Below are 21,031 nucleotides of genomic sequence, written 5' to 3'. Positions count from 1 at the left end.
AAAATCATTTAATTCATTTTTTGGAAACATTTTCATGATCGCTTTTTTCGTTTTACATTTTCATTTATTGTCATTTCCATTCAGTCAGTCATTAAGTGCTATTAAAATGTTAATGTGCTACATATCCAAGCAAACAAACAAAGTGTGCAATCCAATGAATGTTAATCTAACTGGGTTTTGATAGATAACATATCTCTTTTTCTTCTCTCAATTATTTTATTTCTATTGTGCACTCTAATCAATATTAATCAAACTATTGTTCGTTTATACATTTTAAGAATGGTGTTTATCTTTTTTGACAATAAGTTCTTATTTTATTTAATGTATTTGGGTCTACAACAGATGATACAAATGTTTGTGTCAGTAAATGTGTACTAACAGAGGCGGGGTTTTGTGGAAATAACGGGGACAGAGCTGCTGTCAGACGATCAGCTGTGCAGCGTCATCACAAACGGACGTCGCTTCACGTGACGCTCCGGAGGAAAGGACATCCCATTGCTCTTAAAACTAATTTCCCTGCTTCTCGTGGTTTCCTTGCGTCCCTCCACGCTTCCCTGGTGGGCGGGACTAAACGCAGGGAAACGACGTAAGTGAGGGAAGCAAGGATTTCATTTAATCGACCTGAGAAGCAGCCTAAGTCTCTAAGATAGGAGTTGAGGATAGGAGTCGAGGAGGGGAAATTAGAGTATTGAGAAACCTCTAGTGTCACAGGGCCCAGTGACTGATACGGAAGTGTAGTACCGCCGTTTGGCCTCAACGAATATTTTCCTCAGAGTCCGACCGGCGCACTTCCTGGGGGCTTGCTCTGAACAAGACACACAAATGTCAGTTTTAATAGTTGGGAACTTTAATATATTTATTATAACAAAAGCTAGTTTATAACTAGGCGCTTCAGACACTCGGGAAATGACAATGGCGTTTATCAGGGAGGTGTGTAGTGTCAGCTTCGCTAATTAAAAAGTAGCTAGTTCCCAAGTTAGCTAACAGAAGATGGAAGCTAGTTCTATAGTCTCTCATCCGTACGAACCATACACTAATGTTAGCTAACTTGATGTTATTAAATAACTGACTAGCACCAGGTAATCTTCTACAGTGGTGTCTATCGGCTCGTATCTCTACGGAAATACTACAGCGATGGAAGAAGTTGACAAGATTTTGATTCACGCCCTCAAACAAGTTGGCACGTAAGTATCCACAGTATATTGATTTAATTAACATAGTATACTATGCCAACCTTAGGACATGTTGGAATGTTGACAGTACAATGGTGAATGTGGTGATTGGCAACATGCTATGAGGAAACTAAACTAAGTCAGCCCATCACATGATCAGACCTGAGGCTGTGAGGTTGGACTGTGTCCCACAGGGAGGTGAGTGAGGACACAGACAGCGACAGACACTTCACTAACTATGGCCTCCAGTTTCTTACATATGCTACTCACTGTAGAATAAAAACATCTTGACAATATTTCAGAATTCTTCAAAACTAAGATTAGATGTTCTAATAAAGTAAAAACCTTTGATTGATCATTCCAGTTTGTATTAAGCTTGGCAGATTAAGTGAACAAACTCTAAATCAAATGATACAGAGTAGATGACATCATCAAGTCATGTGCTACTGCCATGGGTAGACCAAAGATAAGACCTCTCTTTTATCTTTTTATTTCCATATTAACATTTTGATCATGTGTTTGGCACAGGGAGGTGAGTGAGGAGACAGGCAGCGTCAGACAGTTCAGCAGTGAGCTCATAGTGGAGGCGGTGGTCAGATGTGTCCGGGTGATCGACCCCGGTCTTGGGGGCGCGCTGCCCACCTCCCTGCCCCCCGGCATGTCTGCCCGCTTCAGAGTGGGCATGAGCCTGGCACAGGCCTGTCAGGTGAGACCACTCTGTTATTATTTATAACCATTTTCATGTAGCTGTTCAGTGCTTACACATAATAAGGTTCAACCCACCTGATGACAGTGAGAGTCTGCATCTTAAGACAAGAATGTGTCTATTCTTGACCAAAGAAATCTCTTATGAACTATCTCAAATTCCACATACTAAGTTGTTCAGCGCTTACAGTCACATATCATGGTCTCTGTCCTTACATGGAATTGGCTCAGTTATAAATGACCACTGACACCAACATCTACAGAGGCTGACCATGAAATGTAAAACAATGTTTGAAAGCCCTGAAAAAAGCTTGTATGTGGACATTGAAGTCAGATTGTCTTTGTTAAATCCATCAATACCATCTCCAAATAGTGTTTAGAAAAAGCCAACAGTGTGTTATTAATGTGTCAGTTTGAGTACAGTAACATGTCAAACTGTTGCTTTCCAGGACATTGGTTACAAAGGAGAGATCGGCTACCAGACGTTTCTGTACAGCAATGAGCCGGAGATCCGCTCCCTGCTCATGTTCCTGGTGGAGAAGCTGCCCAGAGAGAGTGCAGAGGCCTCAGACCAGCCCCAAGGTACACCCCCCCTCTACTCACACAGAAAAGAAGAAATGTTCAACATGTATTGTTCCATTGTTACCTTTTATTTATGCATATACTACCTTTATTCCTGGTAGTAATATAATACTCACTGTTACACCTTATTGATGAGTCATCCGCAGCTGTCCTCTCTTCCTGCAGGTAAATCTGCGGTCCTGCAGAGAGCCATCGCTGCTGCAATCAGAGCTCAGCTCTCTGTGCCCTGGCTGCCTCCAAACTGCAGACTGCCTCTGCACAGTCAGACACAAGTAAAGTCCTCCTGTTGCATTCTGATCTCCAGAAAAGCTTTAATACGGGATGTGCAGCTAGCGAGTGCCAGCATACATCTGACCAGGGCCAGAGATGATTCCATTGTTTAATGAAATGTATCTGAGGTATTTGACATAAAGGACAACTAATGTCCTTTATAACTTCAATCCTTTGTAACCTTCAAAACTAACCTATTAAGACCAGATGAAACATATGTGTGTTTTATTTTAAATATACAGGTGCAAAAAAGACAGTACAACATAACATACAAAGGAAAGCTGTGATGGTTATATAATAAAGTTGGATTTGGATGGACCTCTTATCAGCGGATAATTATCAGGAAACAATTCCATTTTGGTCGGGACATTCTAGAGACGATTCAATGATTGTGTCTTGATTTGAACTTTCAGACTGAAATTTGTTATTTATCATTTGTTACCTGCCAAGAGACTCGTATTCTGATGTTTTTCTTTCCTGTTTAGAGTCCAGGAGCATTGCACAGCTTTCATGTCCAGCCTCTGAGTTTAGCACACTGTTCTCCTGGGAAGAAGCCGCTGAAAGGTAGGTCTCCTGCTGCACACTTTAAAACACGCTGCAAGGTTTCACTTCATCTGGTTTCCTGTTTCATCAGTCCCTCAGAGTTCTGTTGTCATTGAGGTTGTCTCATATTTAAATATTAACAGCAACTTCCCTAATTAATAATTATCCAAATGTGCCTGTTTTTGATAAAATTGTTAAGAACGTCTACAATTAAAACATGAAGTAAATATATTATTTTCAGTTGGTGGAAAATAATAAAGCTGAATGAAGCTTAATGGGAGATGAAACATGTCTGGTTTTGTGGAATCTATGCAAGGAGAGGGTCAAATAGCCATGACCCCCCAAATTTCTGCTGAAATCACTGTTTAGAAAGTAAGGAAGACATAAGTGTGTGTTCTGTCTCTTTAATTTCAGAGGTGAAGGACTACCATCGAGACATTCTTCCTCCTGTGACTGCACAGCCTTCCCATCATGCCTCAGTGGTGGCGTCCATATTGGAGCAGCACACAGCAGAGCTCAGCGCTGCTCAGGAGTGGGACAGCGAGTGGAACAGTCAGGGCCTCCTGTCCCGCCTCAAACCACAGGCAAACCCTCACACTGAGTCACCTTAACATTACAGGCTCTTACACTGTGTGTGCTTTTGATCCTCTGAACATACGTCCACGTAAATGTGTTTTTATCAAGTGAGAGACAGCCCATCATGCAATTGCCTGGCAACAGCAAGACTGGTGTAAGAAGAAATTGTGTAAATTCCCCCCAAAAAGCCAGTAGAATAACTGCCTTGTTTAAAAAGAATTTGTTTATATCTTTATTAGGGCTGTCAAGTTAACGCGTTAATAACAAAAAAAAAATTAACGCCACTAATTATTTTAACGCATGTGTATTTTTTGTCCTCGGCCGCCCCGTAGTTTCAGAGCGCATCGAGTTTAAAATACCATCTACAAGCTGATGCTGACAGCCCCGCTCCTGCCGGCCGCTTGTGGCAGACCACACTTCCACGCTCACCGGCAGGCACCGACTGGCTGTTGGGAGGACCGGGAGGGTGTGTGTATGTGTGGCCCGAGCGAGAGAGAGACCTTACGTGCATTGTTGTTGTTAGCATCTGGTGCTAGCTAGCTGCGCTAACGGACATGGAGCTGTTTAAATGAAAACAGAGGAGCGACATTTCGCCACAACTGCGCCGAGCACTTGACTTTATGCAGGAAGCCAGACAGTGGGACATTGTACGAAAAGTCAGCACACTCAGCACGGATAGTGCAACATGATTGCAGCGTCCAGGCAGCTCCCGTTCGAGCATATGCCTTGAGTTGCACATAGCTCCAACGATCCATCACACACACACACACGCACACACGCACACGCACACGCACACACACACACACACCATTTGTATTGTATTATTGTATGAGAGAGGTTCCAGGTTGAATTGAGGCGAATATTTGTAATGTTCAGAGGTTGTTGTGTTTAATATTCATGATAATATTTGTCATTGTTCAAATGATAATAAACATTAGCATAAAGCATATTTGTCCACTCATATGTTGATAACAGTATTAAAAACTTGAAAAATACTCCTCTAAGGTACATTTAGAACAGATCAAAAATGTGCGATTAATTTGCGATTAATCGCGATTAACTATGGACAATCATGCGATTAAATATTTTAATCGACTGACAGCCCTAATCTTCATATCTTATCTGCATATTAATGACAAATAAACATGGCCTCATTTTCATATAACTCACACATTTTAATGATATAAGGACTTCAAGTCCTCCATTAGTAATGTGTAACTTATGGCGCGTTTCCACTGCAGCGGGGTAGCCCCGTTTAAGCGTCCTTAACCGTCCTCAAGCGGCCAGGCCGGTTTTTGGTGGCGTTTCCATATAGCCTAGTACCGGCCAGCGGGTACTTTTTCCCTCTTTTTCCGACCTCATAAAATCGTGGTTCCCTCAGACCAGGGCCAGGGCTGAACTAGTGACGTCAACACTCTCGACTGCTGATTGGTCAGAGAGAATCGTCAGCGAGTTCATCCCTAGCGTCGCATATATATCTAGAAGCAAGCTTGCAGCATTTTTATACACAGCATTTTGTAAACGGATGAGCTACAAAAATGGCTACTTCTAATAAGAAAAGCACACCGTGGTTGACCGAGGAGGTGACGACGTTCCTACATCTCATTGGGGATGATCAAATCCAGCGGGAGCTCGACGGAACAACTCGAAATGTGAACAAAAACAAAGCCGATCGCCCCGCTTACACTGCGTTGCTACCCCAGGTCCTAAACTGTAATGGAAATGCGCCACGGCCTGGGCCGGCCAGCGAGGCAGCGAGGACGCTTAGGGACGCTTAAACGGGGCTACCCCGTTGCAGTGGAAATGCGCCATAAGCGTCCTCGCTCTGGCCTCGGGCTGCCTCGCTGGCCGGCCCAGGCCGTGGCGCATTTCCATTACAGTTTAGGACCTGGGGTAGCAACGCAGTGTAGGCGGGGCGATCGGCTTTGTTTTTGTTCACATTTCGAGTTGTTCCGTCGAGCTCCCGCTGGATTTGATCATCCCCAATGAGATGAAGGAACGTCGTCACCTCCTCGGTCGACCACGGTGTGCTTTTCTTAGAAGTAGCCATTTTTGTAGCTCCTCCGTTTACAAAATGCTGTGTATAAAAATGCTGCAAGCTTGCTTCTAGATATATATGCGACGCTAGGGATGAACTCGCGCGCAATCTTGTGACGATTCTCTCTGACCAATCAGCAGTCGAGAGTGTTGACGTCACTAGTTCAGCCCTGGCCCTGGTCTGAGGGAACCACGATTTTATGAGGCCGGAAAAAGAGGGAAAAAGTACCCGCTGGCCGGTACTAGGCTATATGGAAACGCCACCAAAAACCGGCCTGGCCGCTTGAGGACGATTAAGGACGCTTAAACGGGGCTACCCGCTGCAGTGGAAACGCGCCATTAGTGACAGATCGCTAGCTGTCTGCTAGTGTGACCCAGGCCCTCCTCTTCACTACCCATTATGAGATTAGCAGAGAGTTACAGGGTGTCATCAATGCTAAATTGGCGATTGTCAGAGGAATTCACTTGACTTCGGCACTCTATTGGCTGATGGATGACACCACGGAGACTACCTCCATATTTGGTACAGTCCGGGGTCTAGTAAATAGTTAAATGAGCCTTTGTGAGTATAGAAGTTGTTTTCTGTAGAAAAGGCTAATTTGCCCATACACATTTGCAGTGCTTGCCACACGTTGGATCCCGTATAATGCTGATAGTGCTGTTTCTTAACAACCATAACTGTGTGTTGAACAGGAGTATCGCTCCAGGAAACTGACCCGGCTGCGTAAACGCATCGAGGAGCAGCTCCGCTCGGCTGCACTGCCCTCTCCTGAAAGTGCCTCGGGGGGTCCTCGGCCCAACGGCGACCTGTCTGAGCTCCTGCAGGCCTTCAGAGGCTCCGCCCCCTCTGACCACATCCTGACCAAGGGCAGCCACTTCACACACACACAGAAGTTCACCTTCACAAAGGTGAGGACCAGGCACAAGCAAATAACAAAATCCTGCTTTACACTGGTAGTTCCCTACCGTGTGTGTGTGTGTGTGTGTGTGTGTGTGTGTGTGTGTGTGTGTGTGTGTGTGTGTGTGTGTGTGTGTGTGTGTGTGTGTGTGTGTGTGTGTGTGTGTGTGTGTGTGTGTGTGTGTGTGTGTGTGTGTGTGTGTGTGTGTGTGTGTGTGTGTGTGTGTGTGTGTGTGTGTGTAGTGTGTGTGTAGTGTGTGTGTGTGTGTGTGTGTGTGTGTGTGTGTGGTTGTAGTGTGGGTGTGTGGGGTGTGGTGTGGGTGTGTGGGTGTGTGGGTGTGTGGGTGTGGTGTGGGTGTGTGGGTGTGTGGGTGTGTGTGCCTATGAACATTACAAATATTCGCCTCAATTCAACCTGGAACCTCTCTCATACAATAATACAATACAAATGGTGTGTGTGTGTGTGCAGACAGAACCCAGCACCTCCATCCCCTTCGTCCATCAGTCGGACAGTGACGTCCAGCTCCGGCAGCAGGAGGAGCAGCTCTCTCTCCAGGAGCAGCAGCTCTGCAGCGAGGTGGACCAGCTCACTGCAGACATGAAGCACATGACCGTCACTCATGCACAGGTAACACACACACAATGAAGAACTGAAGATGTAGCCTAGACATATCAAGTTGATGTAAGTTAACTTGGATTTGGTTCTTTCTTGGAACTGAGTTTCAGTTCATATAGGCTTCCATAACAGCAGTCACAATATACACAATGAAGAGTTAATATTTCACTTCAAAGGCGTTATCATCATATGCACAGCTACAGTGTACAATGCAATGACAATCTCAAGTCCCAGGCTCCTCCAACAGATCATAAATATATATAAGACAATAAACAATAAAAATAGTGCAAGAAGAAACAGAGTATAAATAAAATAGTGCAAGAGAATGTTGCAAGACAAGTAAATTAGGATGTCAAATTAAATACCTGTGTAATGTTTTTGGTGCAGGTGTTGGACAAGTTGAAGCAACGAGAGTTGGGGAACTCTGAAAAAGAGGAGAAGATGCAGGTGAAGAAGAAAACAATCGACCTGTTGCCAGACTCAGACGACAACCTGCAGAAGCTGAAGGTAGTATAGCTGGGTAAAATCTGACCTGTGGTCAGGGCCCGCGCGGCTCTCAGACTGAGACGCTGTGTTTGTTCCTCCAGGCTCTGGTGGAGGCCAGTGCCAAGCGGGTGGTGCACCTGGCTTCTCAGTGGGAGAAACACCGCGCTCCACTCATCGACGAGCACCGCAGGCTCAAAGAAATCTGCAGCAGACAAGATGTAAGTGGGGCCCATAATGTGTCGCTTCATCTGATACAGAACATTCATCTGTTTCAGATTCTGATTTCCTGTCTTTATGCTATTCAGCTGGAGTCATCCCAAAAGCTGTCTGAAATCAAATCTGTGCACGATAAAATCTGTGTGTCTACAGAGGAGGCCAAGAAGAAAGAAGAGACCTACAAACAGCTGGTAATGGATTTAACTTGCTTTTCTTTACTTGTACCTGATATGTATTAGTATAATTGGTCAACTCACAAGTTACGATTGCAAGCGTCGTGTTGACACAGGTTTGTGTAAAAGTATTTTTTTTTGTTGAATGCGCTAAATGTTTGTCCGTATGTGTGGTTTTTTTCACCGTAGGTAACAGAGTTAGAAAATCTTCCTCAGGACGCGTCCCGGTCAGCGTACACTCAGAGGATACTAGAGATCGTCAGCAACATCAAGAAACAGAAGGAGGAAATCACAAAGGTACTTTCAAAAGCAAATCACAAGTCAGAACTGGAAATAATGAATACATAAAGCAAGCCAAACTGCTACAGCCCTGCTGCTGTTACCATGTGTGGAGGCAACTCATGGTCTTTAACTTTTAATGGAGAACATTTAAATATGTCTTTGTATCAGCTGTAACATCCCCTCACTAACACTGTGTGTCGTCGTCGCCCCCCCGCCCTGCAGATTTTGTCTGACACTAAGGATCTCCAGAAAGAGATCAACAGCCTGACAGGGAAACTGGACAGAACCTTCGCCGTGACTGACGAGCTGGTCTTTAAGGTAGCAGTCTTTTTTATCAGTACTCCTGAATAGTAAATAGTATTTTTATAATAATATAATAAACTTTATTTGTATAACACCTTTCATGCACAAAGCAGCCCAAAGTGCTTTACAGAAAACATAACAACAATATTAAAATAATATTAAAATGAATACAGAACAAGATAAAACATCTATAGTGATAATATGTTAAGTTAAAATAATTAATAAATCTAAAATGTAAAATAAAAGCAAAACAGAAAGAAAATACAGTAAAACATGGACAATGATACTAGTGACAATTGAAAGTTAACCCAAATTAAAAGCCATATTAAAAAAAATTGGTTTTTAATTTGCTTTTAAACATTTCAAGGGAGTTTACTGTTCTAAGATCCACGGTAAGATCTTAGGTGAAGACCTCTATCAGTTTTTGTTTTACAAACATTATACTTAATGATGCCCGATTGGTTGAAGATAAGGATGTGCCACAGAACCCCATGTGATGTTTCTATGGTCATTTTATTTGAATAGTATTATGGTCCAGAGAAGCAGCAACCTCTAGAGCCATGAAACCTTTGCAGAACTGCCAAAAACGTTTCAGTTATATATATATATATATATCAGGGTTTCCGTTAGCCGGTAGTTACCGGTTTTTAGCTGGTAAAATGTATAAAAAACCGGTCAATTAAAAAAATGCCCGTCAAAATGTCCGGTAATAATGCTCATACAAAACTTAGATAACGTAGGCTATCCCTAGACATTTGTGACCCGCTCTATCGAAATCTGTCGGAAGTCGCAACGGCTCATTTCAAAATAAACGTGGATTTGAAAGGGAAGATAACAGCTCTCACTCGCACTCTGCTCTTCCGCAGCGCCGCCCCCCCTCCCTCCCGCTGACATTATGAATGTAAGGCGTATAGTAATCATAGATAACACGGCCGGGTCCGTTACAGTTTGTTTTCATCTGATTTCAATTAAACAAAGTCTTGGCTTTCAGAATATTAAACTTGTTTTGGCAAATTCAGATGATAAATAGAACTTTGAAGCTTGTAACGGCATAATTACAAGCGGAGAACGGAGTAACTTAACGTCACAGCAGGCATAACAACAGCCGGTGTTTCTCGTAAGTGTTTTCCCCGGGAAACAAACACAATACACACAGGGCCGTATCCAGGATTTCCTAAATACCGAGGTCCAAACATGCAAGGGGGGTTCGGGGGATACCCCCCGAGATTTTTGGGATTTTCATGATCTAGTTAGGTGCTTTTTAAGTCCTGTGGGGGGTCACACATTGGATAATATATTGATTTCAAACCAAGTCAGTGGGTGCAGCATACATTATTTTTGAAAGTGTGATGCATAAGAATCAGTTGATTGTTACTATGAATGATCTGGACATGCAGAAGAGGCTAAAATGATCACAAAACATTGGCAACATTCACTTTCCATGTCTCTCTCCTTTCCATAACCTGCAGCCTCTCTTCCATCGTCTTTAGTCTCTCTGTCTTCTTCCTGTTCATTACTCTCTCTGTCCTCTACTCTTTCTCTTTGTTCAATCTCTCCCTCGTTGTTCACTGTTTGCTCCTTGTCGCTCCTGCCAGTGAATTAAAAGCAATTCAGCCATTTAGTTCATTTCACTTGTTTGTTTGCATTATTTGTTTGATTCTCAAAAGAGAACAAAAATGTAGGCAAAATGTGTTTTTTACAATTGTATGTTATGACATCATAACTGCAATAGATGTATGTTGTTTTAAAATTATGCCTATTGTCTATATTGTAAATTAAGACTATTGTTATATAGATGGATAGATGGATGGATAGATAGATAGATGGGGTTATTAAGCCTACATTCTTTTGTGTGACTGTACCTGCAGTTCCTCCCTGACTTCCATCTCTTTCTCTCTCTCTTTCTCTCTGCCTGTCCTGTTTCTTCCTTACCAACGCTGAGCTTCGACTGACGTAGTCTTTTCATTATATCTGAGTCAGTGTAAAAAGACAATACAATGTTATATCTTCAATGTTTTACTCAAATTGAAATGAAAGAAAAGCATTACAACGTTTGTTAAAAGGTAATCCTTCTGACATTGGATGAACGTAATTAACTTTAGCTCTCTAGCTAGTTTATTCACGCAATTTAACCCAAAGTATAGCCTATAGCTGCAATATAAGTTAGTGTGCATGTTGTCGGACGTCCACTGACTAACGTAGAGCGTTCACAAAGGATCTGCTGGTCATATGATGTCCTGATGAACAGAAACACAAGCAGCCCACTGGACTCAGATCTCTAGATACCTCATCACTCCTCCTCTGGACTCAGATCTCTAGATACCTCATCACTCCTCCTCTGGACTTAGATCTCTAGATACCTCATCACTCCTCCTCTGGATTCAGATCTCTAGATACCTCATCACTCCTCCTCTGGATTCAGATCTCTAGATACCTCATCACTCCTCCTCTGGACTCAGATCTCTAGATACCTCATCACTCCTCCTCTGGACTCAGATCTCTAGATACCTCATCACTCCTCCTCTGGACTCAGATCTCTAGATACCTCATCACTCCTCCTCTGGACTCAGATCTCTAGATACCTCATCACTCCTCCGCTGGACTCAGATCTCTAGATACCTCATCTCTCCTCTGGACTCAGATCTCTAGATACCTCATCACTCCTCTGCTGGACTCAGATCTCTAGATACCTCATCACTCCTCCTCTGAACTCAGATCTCTAGATACCTCATCACTCCTCCTCTGGACTCAGATCTCTAGATACCTCATCACTCCTCCTCTGGACTCAGATCTCTAGATACCTCATCACTCCTCCTCTGGACTCAGATCTCTAGATACCTCATCACTCCTCCTCTGGACTCAGATCTCTAGATACCTCATCACTCCTCCTCTGGACTCAGATCTCTAGATACCTCATCACTCCTCCTCTGGACTCAGATCTCTAGATACCTCATCACTCCTCCTCTGGACTCAGATCTCTAGATACCTCATCACTCCTCCTCTGGACTCAGATCTCTAGATACCTCATCACTCCTCCTCTGGACTCAGATCTCTAGATACCTCATCACTCCTCCTCTGGACTCAGATCTCTAGATACCTCATCACTCCTCCTCTGGACTCAGATCTCTAGATACCTCATCACTCCTCCTCTGGACTCAGATCTCTAGATACCTCATCACTCCTCCGCTGGACTCAGATCTCTAGATACCTCATCACTCCTCCTCTGGACTCAGATCTCTAGATACCTCATCACTCCTCCTCTGGACTCAGATCTCTAGATACTTCATCACTCCTCCGTTGGACTCAGATCTCTAGATACCTCATCACTCCTCCGCTGGACTCAGATCTCTAGATACCTCATCACTCCTCCGTTGGACTCAGATCTCTAGATACCTCATCTCTCCTCTGGACTCAGATCTCTAGATACCTCATCACTCCTCGTCAGTAAATGGAAGTACTACAAAGAACCCCGTTTAGTGCAGTTATTTCACAAGTTTTGTTATACACAGCTCGGAAAATATTATGGAGGTCCGGACCTCGGTGACCTCAATGGCCATGAATACACACAAACGTAAAAATACACATACACACATATACACACACTCGCGAGATTCTGTAATACTTATTATAGGCCTACTACTAAACGTTGAAGCAATGTATCAGTTGCCTTCGTAGCACAGTTAGATATGGCTAAACAATCCAACATTCACACATTTTTCCTAAAAAAATAGCAGTAAGCCTGTCGATAAGCCTACCTCTGACTCTCTGCCTGATGAAGCAACCCCGCAAACATCCGAAACCAAAGGTCCAGCGGCGAAGAAGGCGAGAGTACACTTTCAAGGTGATTGGCAGAAGAAATTCAAATGGCTTCAATGCGAAAGTGTCGATGGAGTGGAAAAAATGTTTTGCTCCCTTTGTGCTAGGTCAGGGAGGAAAGATGGCTTTACCAGAGGATCAACCAACATGAGAGCATCAGCCCTCACAGAACACAGCCCAAGACACAGCCAAGACCATACGTTCGCAGTTAACGCAGGACAACAACAATGGCTATGAAAAGTCGTATCGACAGCGCAAAAGAACAGAGCAGCCAGAAGCTGCATTCCCAGTTAAAAGTGGTGTTTCACATGACCAAAAATGATATTCTAGGTAACCAGTTCAGAGGAATGACTGATTTACTGAGGGCAGTAGGGGCTCCTGATTTTGGAACCGATGACGGCATTTGAAGGCATAGCAAATCCTTGTGTGACATGGAGAGGGCACTGGAAGGTGTTATTATGAGGCAGCTTGACAAACATCTTAAAGTACAGTCCATGTAAACATTTATAAAAACAACACATACTTTTAAAAGACTTAAAATGGTCAAAACTCAAGAAATTGTGTTTCTCAAGGATGGTACAGTGGTGGTATGAATTTGGCTTTCTGTCAAACTACTTGATAGCTCTCTTGTACAGCTGTTCTATTGGTTTCAGGTTAGTGGCACAAGCAAACGACCAGTTTGTAAAACAGTATTCAATGTGGGATAGAATCATGTTGTCGAGGTATGACTTTGCAGCATTGACATTTAAGAAAGATCTAATTTGTTTAAAATGTTGCAAGTTGAATTTAATGGTATTGGATACTTTCTTAATATGTTTCTTAAAAGTCAAGTTTGAGTCCAAGATACTTGAAGTGGGAGACTAGTTCTATTTCTGCACCGTTTAAAAACACATTGGATCCTTCGATTTTGACTGGTCATCTACTGAACATCATGCATACTGTTTTTTTTACGTTGAACTGTAAGCAAATGTTGTTCAGCCAGTGTTGAACCTTGTCCAATGCATTAGAGCAGTGCTTCTCAAAGTGTGGTCCGCGGACCACTGGTGGTCCGTGACCGCCCCCTAGTGGTCCGTGAGTATATTGGTAAAAATTCACATTTGAAATAAATAAATAAATGTAAGTTTTCCGCACTCTCGCGGAAATATCTCCGCAATGAAGCGAGCTTAAGTTCCAACTTACGAGTGCATGATATAGCCCAGTGCAACACCTTCATCACACATGTTGCCACTTGTTTGTACCATTTTCAGGCGATTTGTAATCTGTTGTAGAAAAACGATGTGATTTTAGATATTTGTGGAGTTAGGTGGTCCGCAAGTGTTTTTTTATTGGTTAAGTGGTCCTTGGTATGAAAAAGTTTGAGAAACGCTGCATTAGAGAGACGAGATGAGATAATTTCAATGTTGTACAAAGATGACCGCATCATCGGCATACATTTGCACATTCAACTCAGGACATACATTAGGCAAGTCTTTAATGTACAATGAAAACTAATGGTCCAAGAATGGAACCTTGTGGAACCCCAACAGGGTTCACAAGGTAGGGGGATTTGGCTCTGTTGACCAAAACACACTGTTTTCTGTTCGATAAGTAAGACTTTAACCAATGTATTGAAACTGCCGAAAAATTGAAATATATGTCAGCTTTGTAGGAGCACTTGGTGGTCAACAGTGTCAATAGCCTTCCTGAGATCAAGGAAGACAGCTCCTACATATGGGCTCGTGTCCAACATACATTTAACCTTTTCCACAAAGACACAGTTAGCTGTCTCAGTGGAGTGGTGAGAATGAAAACCAAACTGCATTGGGTGGAGTGGAGCGAAACCTTTGTCTAAATGTTTGGTGACTAGTTTTGACACACATTTCTCAGCTACCTTAGAAAGGATGAGGATGGTGATTGGTCTGTAGTTGGACATCATTGCCTTATCCCCAGATTTAAAGATCGGTGTCACCGTGGCCACCTTCCAGGATGATGGGACTTCCCTTGTGCTGATAGATTGATTCACTAGCATAGTAATTGGTTTTATTAGACCGTCAATATGTGTTTTTTATAAGTTGGTGTCTAAATCATCTGCATCCCTAGCCTTAGAACCTCTTAACCCTGAGATTATATTTTTTACCTCCACCTCTGTGATTTCCTCAAGGTCAAAAACTGGGTGTGTATCCACAGTCCGGCTAGGTGAGACCTCAGATGGCGGGAAGAGCTTTGTGATGTCCAGAGCACTATTTAAGAAATACTCATTGAGAGAGCTGGCCAACACTGCAGGGTCTTTTATCAGGGCATCATTGATTTTTAATTCTAGAACATTATTTTCCTGTTTCTTATGTTTACCTAATAGTTTATTTAAGGTTTGCCAAACTTTTTTACTGTTACCTTTCACACCTTCAATTACATTGATGAAGAAGTTTGCTTTGGCCTGTCTTATTGTTTGTGTTACTTTGTTACCAGCATGAGTGAATTTCTGTCTAACAGTGGATAGTCCGGATTTCAAGCTCTGCTTTAATAGTTGGTCTCTAGATTTCATGAGATTCCTGCATTGTAGATTCAGCCAGGGAAGATGATGTTCCTTCCTATCCCTAAGGCACCCTCTCCTTGAGAAGGAAGACATTGTATCATTCATTTTAGATATAAACAAATCACTGTTTTCACCAATATCTTCAGAGGACAGTGTCCCCCCAATCAATCATTTTCACTGCATCCATAAAACGTTGTTGCAGATTTTTGGGGATGATCCGAGAACCCAAGGCAAGGGTTTTAGGTGTGGCCATGAACCTTTTTTTTGTGAGTTTCCTGGTAAAAAAATAATGCGATTATGGTCAGGAATGTGTAGGTTTGAACTATTCTGTCAGCTTTGTTAGTAAATACTAAATCTATCATAGTCTTGGAGGTTTGAGTTGTTCTAGTCGGTTGATCCTTTAGTTGTATTAAGTTGTGATTATCCGTGATCCGTTTTAAGTTCTTTCTACTTTGTTAGTCATTCCAGTTGATGTTAAAGTCTCCTACAATGATTAGCTCTTTGTTGGAGTCACAGGAATTCAGCATGAGTTTTACCTGGTCATAGAAATCCATCTTAGCCGTGGGTTGTCGATACAGGCAAATCATGATGAGGGACATTTCCTCAGATAGTTTGATTTCCACACCAACACAATCAAAATCAACATTAGCTGGAAGAGCAATCTCCCTACAAGTAAAGGTATTCCTCACATAAAGCAACACACCCCCTCCTTTTCCCTTCAGTCTGTCCTTCCTAAACACATTATATCCTGACATACACTGAACAAAAATATAAATGCAACACTTTTGTTTTTGCTCCCATTTTTCATGAGATGAACTCAAAGATCTAAAAAAATTTTTATATACACAAAATAACCATTTCTCTCAAATATTGTTCACAAATCTGAAAAAATCTGTGATCGTGAGCACTTCTCCTTTGCCGAGATAATCCATCCCACCTCACAGGTGTGGCATATCAAGATGCTGATTAGACAGCATGATTATTGCACAGGTGTGCCTTAGGCTGGCCACAATAAAAGGCCACTCTAAAACGTGCAGTTTTGCTTTATTGGGGGGGTCTGGGGGGGTCCGAAAACCAGTCAGTATCTGGCAGAGGTGTGGACTCGAGTCACATGACTTGACTCGAGTCACCAATTTGATGACTTTGGACTAGAGTCCTGCACGGGTCTGATTTTCAAGACCCGCTCCCGCCCCGCACCCGCGACGTGCAATACCGAACCCGCCCCGCTACCCGCACATATTGCCAATTAGTTCCGCAACCCGACCCGACCCGTCGGCACAAGATCCGCAACCCGACCCGAACCCGCATAGCCTATGAGCAGTGAAAACGTGCAATTATTAACACACGCAGTTGCATATTTGTCTCAAAAAGCGTGGGATGTTGGTTCTTTCCTCCATCTAGGATGACACCAAAAGCCTCCCAGACGTTGGATTTCGCTCTTGAGGAAGTGTTATTGAAAATGCTGTATTCTCCGCTAGAGAGCTTCACCTCAGCCATTTCGAATGTGGCGCGCACAGCAGCAGATTGATGCGCTGCAGAGGTTATGATTATGCGCGGTCCCGCGGGGGAGAGGTCTGAGGATTTAAACATTAAACTAAATTATTATTATTTTAATATATTTATTATGCAATACCCGCGACCCGACCCGCATCATCTTTGTTTTACCCAGAACCGAACCCGGAAAAAAGTGTTTGAAAAAATACCACCCGCGAATCACCTTTTTTGCGGGTCACCCGTCGGGTACCCACGGCTACCCGACCCGATGCAGAACTCTGCTTTGGACTCGACTTGACAAAATCACAAAACACTTGCGACTCGACTTGAACACCAATGACTCAGGACTTGATTTGGACTTGAGCCTTCTGACTTGAGGTCACCTGACAATTTAATTCAGAGGTCTCCAACACGCAGATCGCGAGATGCCGCTAGAAGAGCAGACTTGCGTCGGGGAGAGCAGAATCTTCAGCCGTTCCTACTCTTGCGGAGAATCCTTGCAGGCAGGGGCGGGACTTTATTTAGCTGGGCCACCATGCGGCCAATCATATACGAGGACACACTAGGATCATACCATTATGTGAAAGAAGGGTGGGGGGCAGACGCTCCAAAGACAGCAGGTGTAGTGGTACAGGCCAGCTACAGAGCGACGGGGAGACGGGGAGCCGGATTTAAATGCAAGCGCGTCGGAAAAAGTCAAGAAATGAGCGAAAACCGAAAAAAGAAGCAGCATCTGGCTGATTTTCAATGATGTTGGAGAAAGCAAAGCTGAGTGCAGGATTTGTAAAATGAAAATAACCTTCAGAGCAGGGGTTTTTTTTTTGGTAACCACTCAGGATTTACTGTCAGAGGTGGGAGAAGTTCAGATCTTGTACTTGAGTAAAAGTACCAGAGTGTAGGAATACTCGGTTACAATAAAAAGTCCTGCATTCAAAATGTTACAAGTAAAAGTACAAAAGTATTAGCATCAAAATATAGTTAAAGTACCACCTGCAGAGGCATCTAGGTGCAGGTGTTCTTTTCCCCATTGAGACCGCCTGGCTGCACATTATCCCTTGCATAAAGATAGATCGTGGGTCCCTTATAACATGTTGTACACAGTGGAAATAAACATTCTGGTTACCTCAACATCAGGGATCTTATACATTAAACGCCTTCTGAATCAAACCATCACGGTGTATATATATATATATATATATATATATATGTATATATGTATGTATATATTGCTGCTATCTCGGGCCAATTTATTTACAATCTATAGTTTTGCTTCATCATATGTGGTTAAGGCGTTATTAGTTAATTTAATTAAAAAAGAGAATTCTTGAAATGGTTGTTTTCAATATATACTGTATGTTAGTACTAAATCATTTCCCATGTATTAATTCATTTTTTCATCTAAAGGACGCCAAAAAAGATGAATCCGTCCGCAAATCCTACAAGTACCTGGCTGCCCTGCATGAAGTACGTCCTCACGTTATCTGGTTCGCTCTCTTCCGTTGCTCTCATCAGTGAAGGTGTAACATGTCATCTGTCCATGTTTCTACAGAACTGTAATCAGTTGATCCAGACCATCGAGTACACCGGGACAATCCTGAGGGAGATTCGAGATCTCGAGGAGCAGGTAGGAACTACACTGCATCACATCACTGCTGAGTCAGATGACAAGTTCCATCTGGCCATCACGGACTGGAGCCTAATCCTAGTTTAGCATAGAGACGGAAGCAGTTTTCTATCAAAAGGTGCAGGTGGCATCAGATATTTAATTTATTTCTCCCTCTTTAATTGTTTTGTTTTCATTTGGTTGTTACGGTAGAAACACCAAAATAATTACAACATACTGACCTGAAAGTATGTCAGTCTTCAGACACAGCTGTTAACAGTGTCTCTGTGATGGCTTTAAAGCAGGATATTTTCCTCCTGCCTCTTGGTTTCTGCTAATAGAACGTAGACACGTTGTTTTTGTTGTACACAATTCTTGTTACAGGATACTTAACTATAGGACACGTCGTTCTACTCTACACATACACCGTGCCAATACCTTCCCATCTTCTGAAACTCCCAGAATACACTCTTTCATCACAACAAGAATCTGACTTTATTTTTCCAGCAAACTAGTTTCCACATCCTGACGCTGTATGTAGAGATTCACCACAATGTAAAAACACAACGTTGAAATCCTTCTACCAACATATTCCACTCACTCTGTGTAAACTGATTGGACTTATTTCTGAAAAATGATTTGATTGACAGTGCTAAAGAAAAACATTCGGTCTCCAAATCATAATTTTGCAATCAATAACTTTAGTCATTGGTCATTGATTAATCCTTCTAACATTGACCTTTCTTAAGTGGACTAAATCATGTTTTTGGATCAGGGAGCTTTTCTCAGGGGATCCTTAAGTATCTATGGACATCACACATGAATGCAATTAACATGTATTTGCTAAAATGTCCAAGTACTTAAAAAATGCAGTTATATCCAGAATGATGAATTGAACCTTTGTGCACAGATTGAGACTGAAAACGGCAGTAAAACTGTGGCCAACCTCGAGAGGATTCTGAGCGACTACAAGGCCATTCGACAGGAGAACTCTGCTCTTGCTGCCAAAGTCCGAGAAGGCTGAAGGATCTCTGTCTACCTGCTGGGGGGGGGGGGGGGGACAGGATGGGACTCAAACAGAACTCCAGTTTCCACACAGCTGAGTCTGCGGCTTGTTGCGAGAGCAGCTTCTCCTCAGAGTCAAGCTGATGATTGAACCACGGAACTCACCCGGCATTTGAAAGTGTTCGGGTGGATGAAGAGGACAATTAGTGTTTAATTTTAAACTGATTCTACGGCTGGACGTGCACTGGGCTGATGCAACAATACAGTGACAGCAGAGGGCGCTGTCAGACCGTTCTGTGCCAATGTTAAGTCATTCATATTCATGTATGAAATGTTATCACAACATATCTTGATCAAATCAAACCTGTGACTGGGGCATTTTAATACAGGAAATATTCCAGCATTTTCCGACATGAGCAGTTCCTTCATTGACGGGATGGTATTTGAGCTGAATGAAACTGAATGTATTCCAGTGATGATGTGGTCCAGCCCCATCTGCAAAGTATTGTTGTATATATGGTACGAGCTTGAATAAAGATGCCTTACACACTTGAAGAGCAGCTCCTGTAATCCTTAAGAAGACCAGTGGTGGAAAGTAACTAAGTACATTTACTCAAGTATTGTACTTGAGTATTTTTTTTACATTTGTACTTTTACTTGATTATTTCCATTTAATGCTACTTTATACTTCTATTCGAATACATTTTTAGAGGCAAATCATACTTTTTACTACGCTTCATTTATTTTAACTCGGTTACTAATTCCTTTGTACACATAATAACACATATACTGACATGGTATAATGCAGTACTTCACTCTACACAGTATTTCTAGTATCTAAATTTGGTCCAAACTGACTGTTACAATACCAAAAGGCTATTGCGTGTATAAAAACAGGATAATCAATTACCATAATAAAATACTGTAAAAATATCCATTATTTTACTTACAGTATACTACCTAATTTACCTGATAATATTTCTCTAGTTTGTATTATTCTGGAAAGGGCCATTGTGCAGAATGAGTACTTTTACTTCTGCTATAGTATCTTAAGACCATAATATCTACCCTTCCTGCCTACTATCTAATATCCACTGTTATTGTGCTACTGTATTTTTTGATGTGTTTATAAATTATCAGCCCATACCATTTTCACTCATTTTGACAAATATTTGTGACGTCTCAAAGGTATATGGCCCTGCTGTGGACGTTAGAACAGAGTGACTGTGAGGCTGAGGAGGGGCTGATGCTATGCCACTCGTGTTTTGTCACACGCTCATTCTGTTGGAGGGATAGATAGTGCTTGGAATTAGAAACAGAAACAAAACTTTGTCTGCTAAAGCTAGAAAGCTAATCATTCTCATTCCACAGGGGCAGGCCCACAGGTGCTGGCCCGGCCCCCAGGAGCAGTTGAGGTTAAGTGTTCTGCTGAAACAGAAACGGTAAAGGGGGGTCCTGACCACCAACTCATAAGTTGCTGCTGTGTGTCGTAAAACCACTTCATGTCCCACTGACATGTCATTGGTACACTGTGTTTTTAGTACCTTTATGTACCTCCGGTTATCCTGGCAGAGGTGGGAGGAGTACTCAGTTCTTGCACTTTAGTAAAAGTAGAAGTATACAAATAAACATTTTAGGGTTCGACCATGAGAGGACTGTGCCACGGCTATTTTTACATTTCAAGCAGCACAAGGGATCATATTTACATCCAATAGCTGGGGTTATATGTCTGTGAATAATCT

General features: G+C 42.5%; 1 protein-coding gene across 1 annotated transcript; it reads left to right on the top strand.

The window, feature by feature from the left end:
* The first annotated feature begins 723 nt into the window (after positions 1–723).
* Positions 724–19,844, top strand: ccdc22 (coiled-coil domain containing 22). Its single transcript, XM_034213022.1, has 16 exons — positions 724–1,184; positions 1,701–1,878; positions 2,327–2,459; positions 2,625–2,731; positions 3,215–3,293; positions 3,687–3,856; positions 6,579–6,794; positions 7,253–7,411; positions 7,787–7,906; positions 7,987–8,103; positions 8,191–8,292; positions 8,464–8,571; positions 8,779–8,874; positions 18,086–18,145; positions 18,231–18,305; positions 19,195–19,844. Exons 1-16 carry the CDS (start codon positions 1,135–1,137, stop codon positions 19,306–19,308), a joined length of 1,884 nt encoding a protein of 627 aa, XP_034068913.1. The 5' UTR covers positions 724–1,134; the 3' UTR covers positions 19,309–19,844.
* The last annotated feature ends 1,187 nt before the right edge of the window (positions 19,845–21,031 follow it).

This window comes from Gymnodraco acuticeps, unplaced genomic scaffold (genome assembly GCF_902827175.1).
Source record: "Gymnodraco acuticeps unplaced genomic scaffold, fGymAcu1.1, whole genome shotgun sequence".
NCBI lineage: Eukaryota > Metazoa > Chordata > Actinopteri > Perciformes > Bathydraconidae > Gymnodraco > Gymnodraco acuticeps.
The sequence above is the reverse complement of the archived record's forward strand: the minus strand, read 5'-3'. Positions and strand labels throughout refer to the sequence as shown.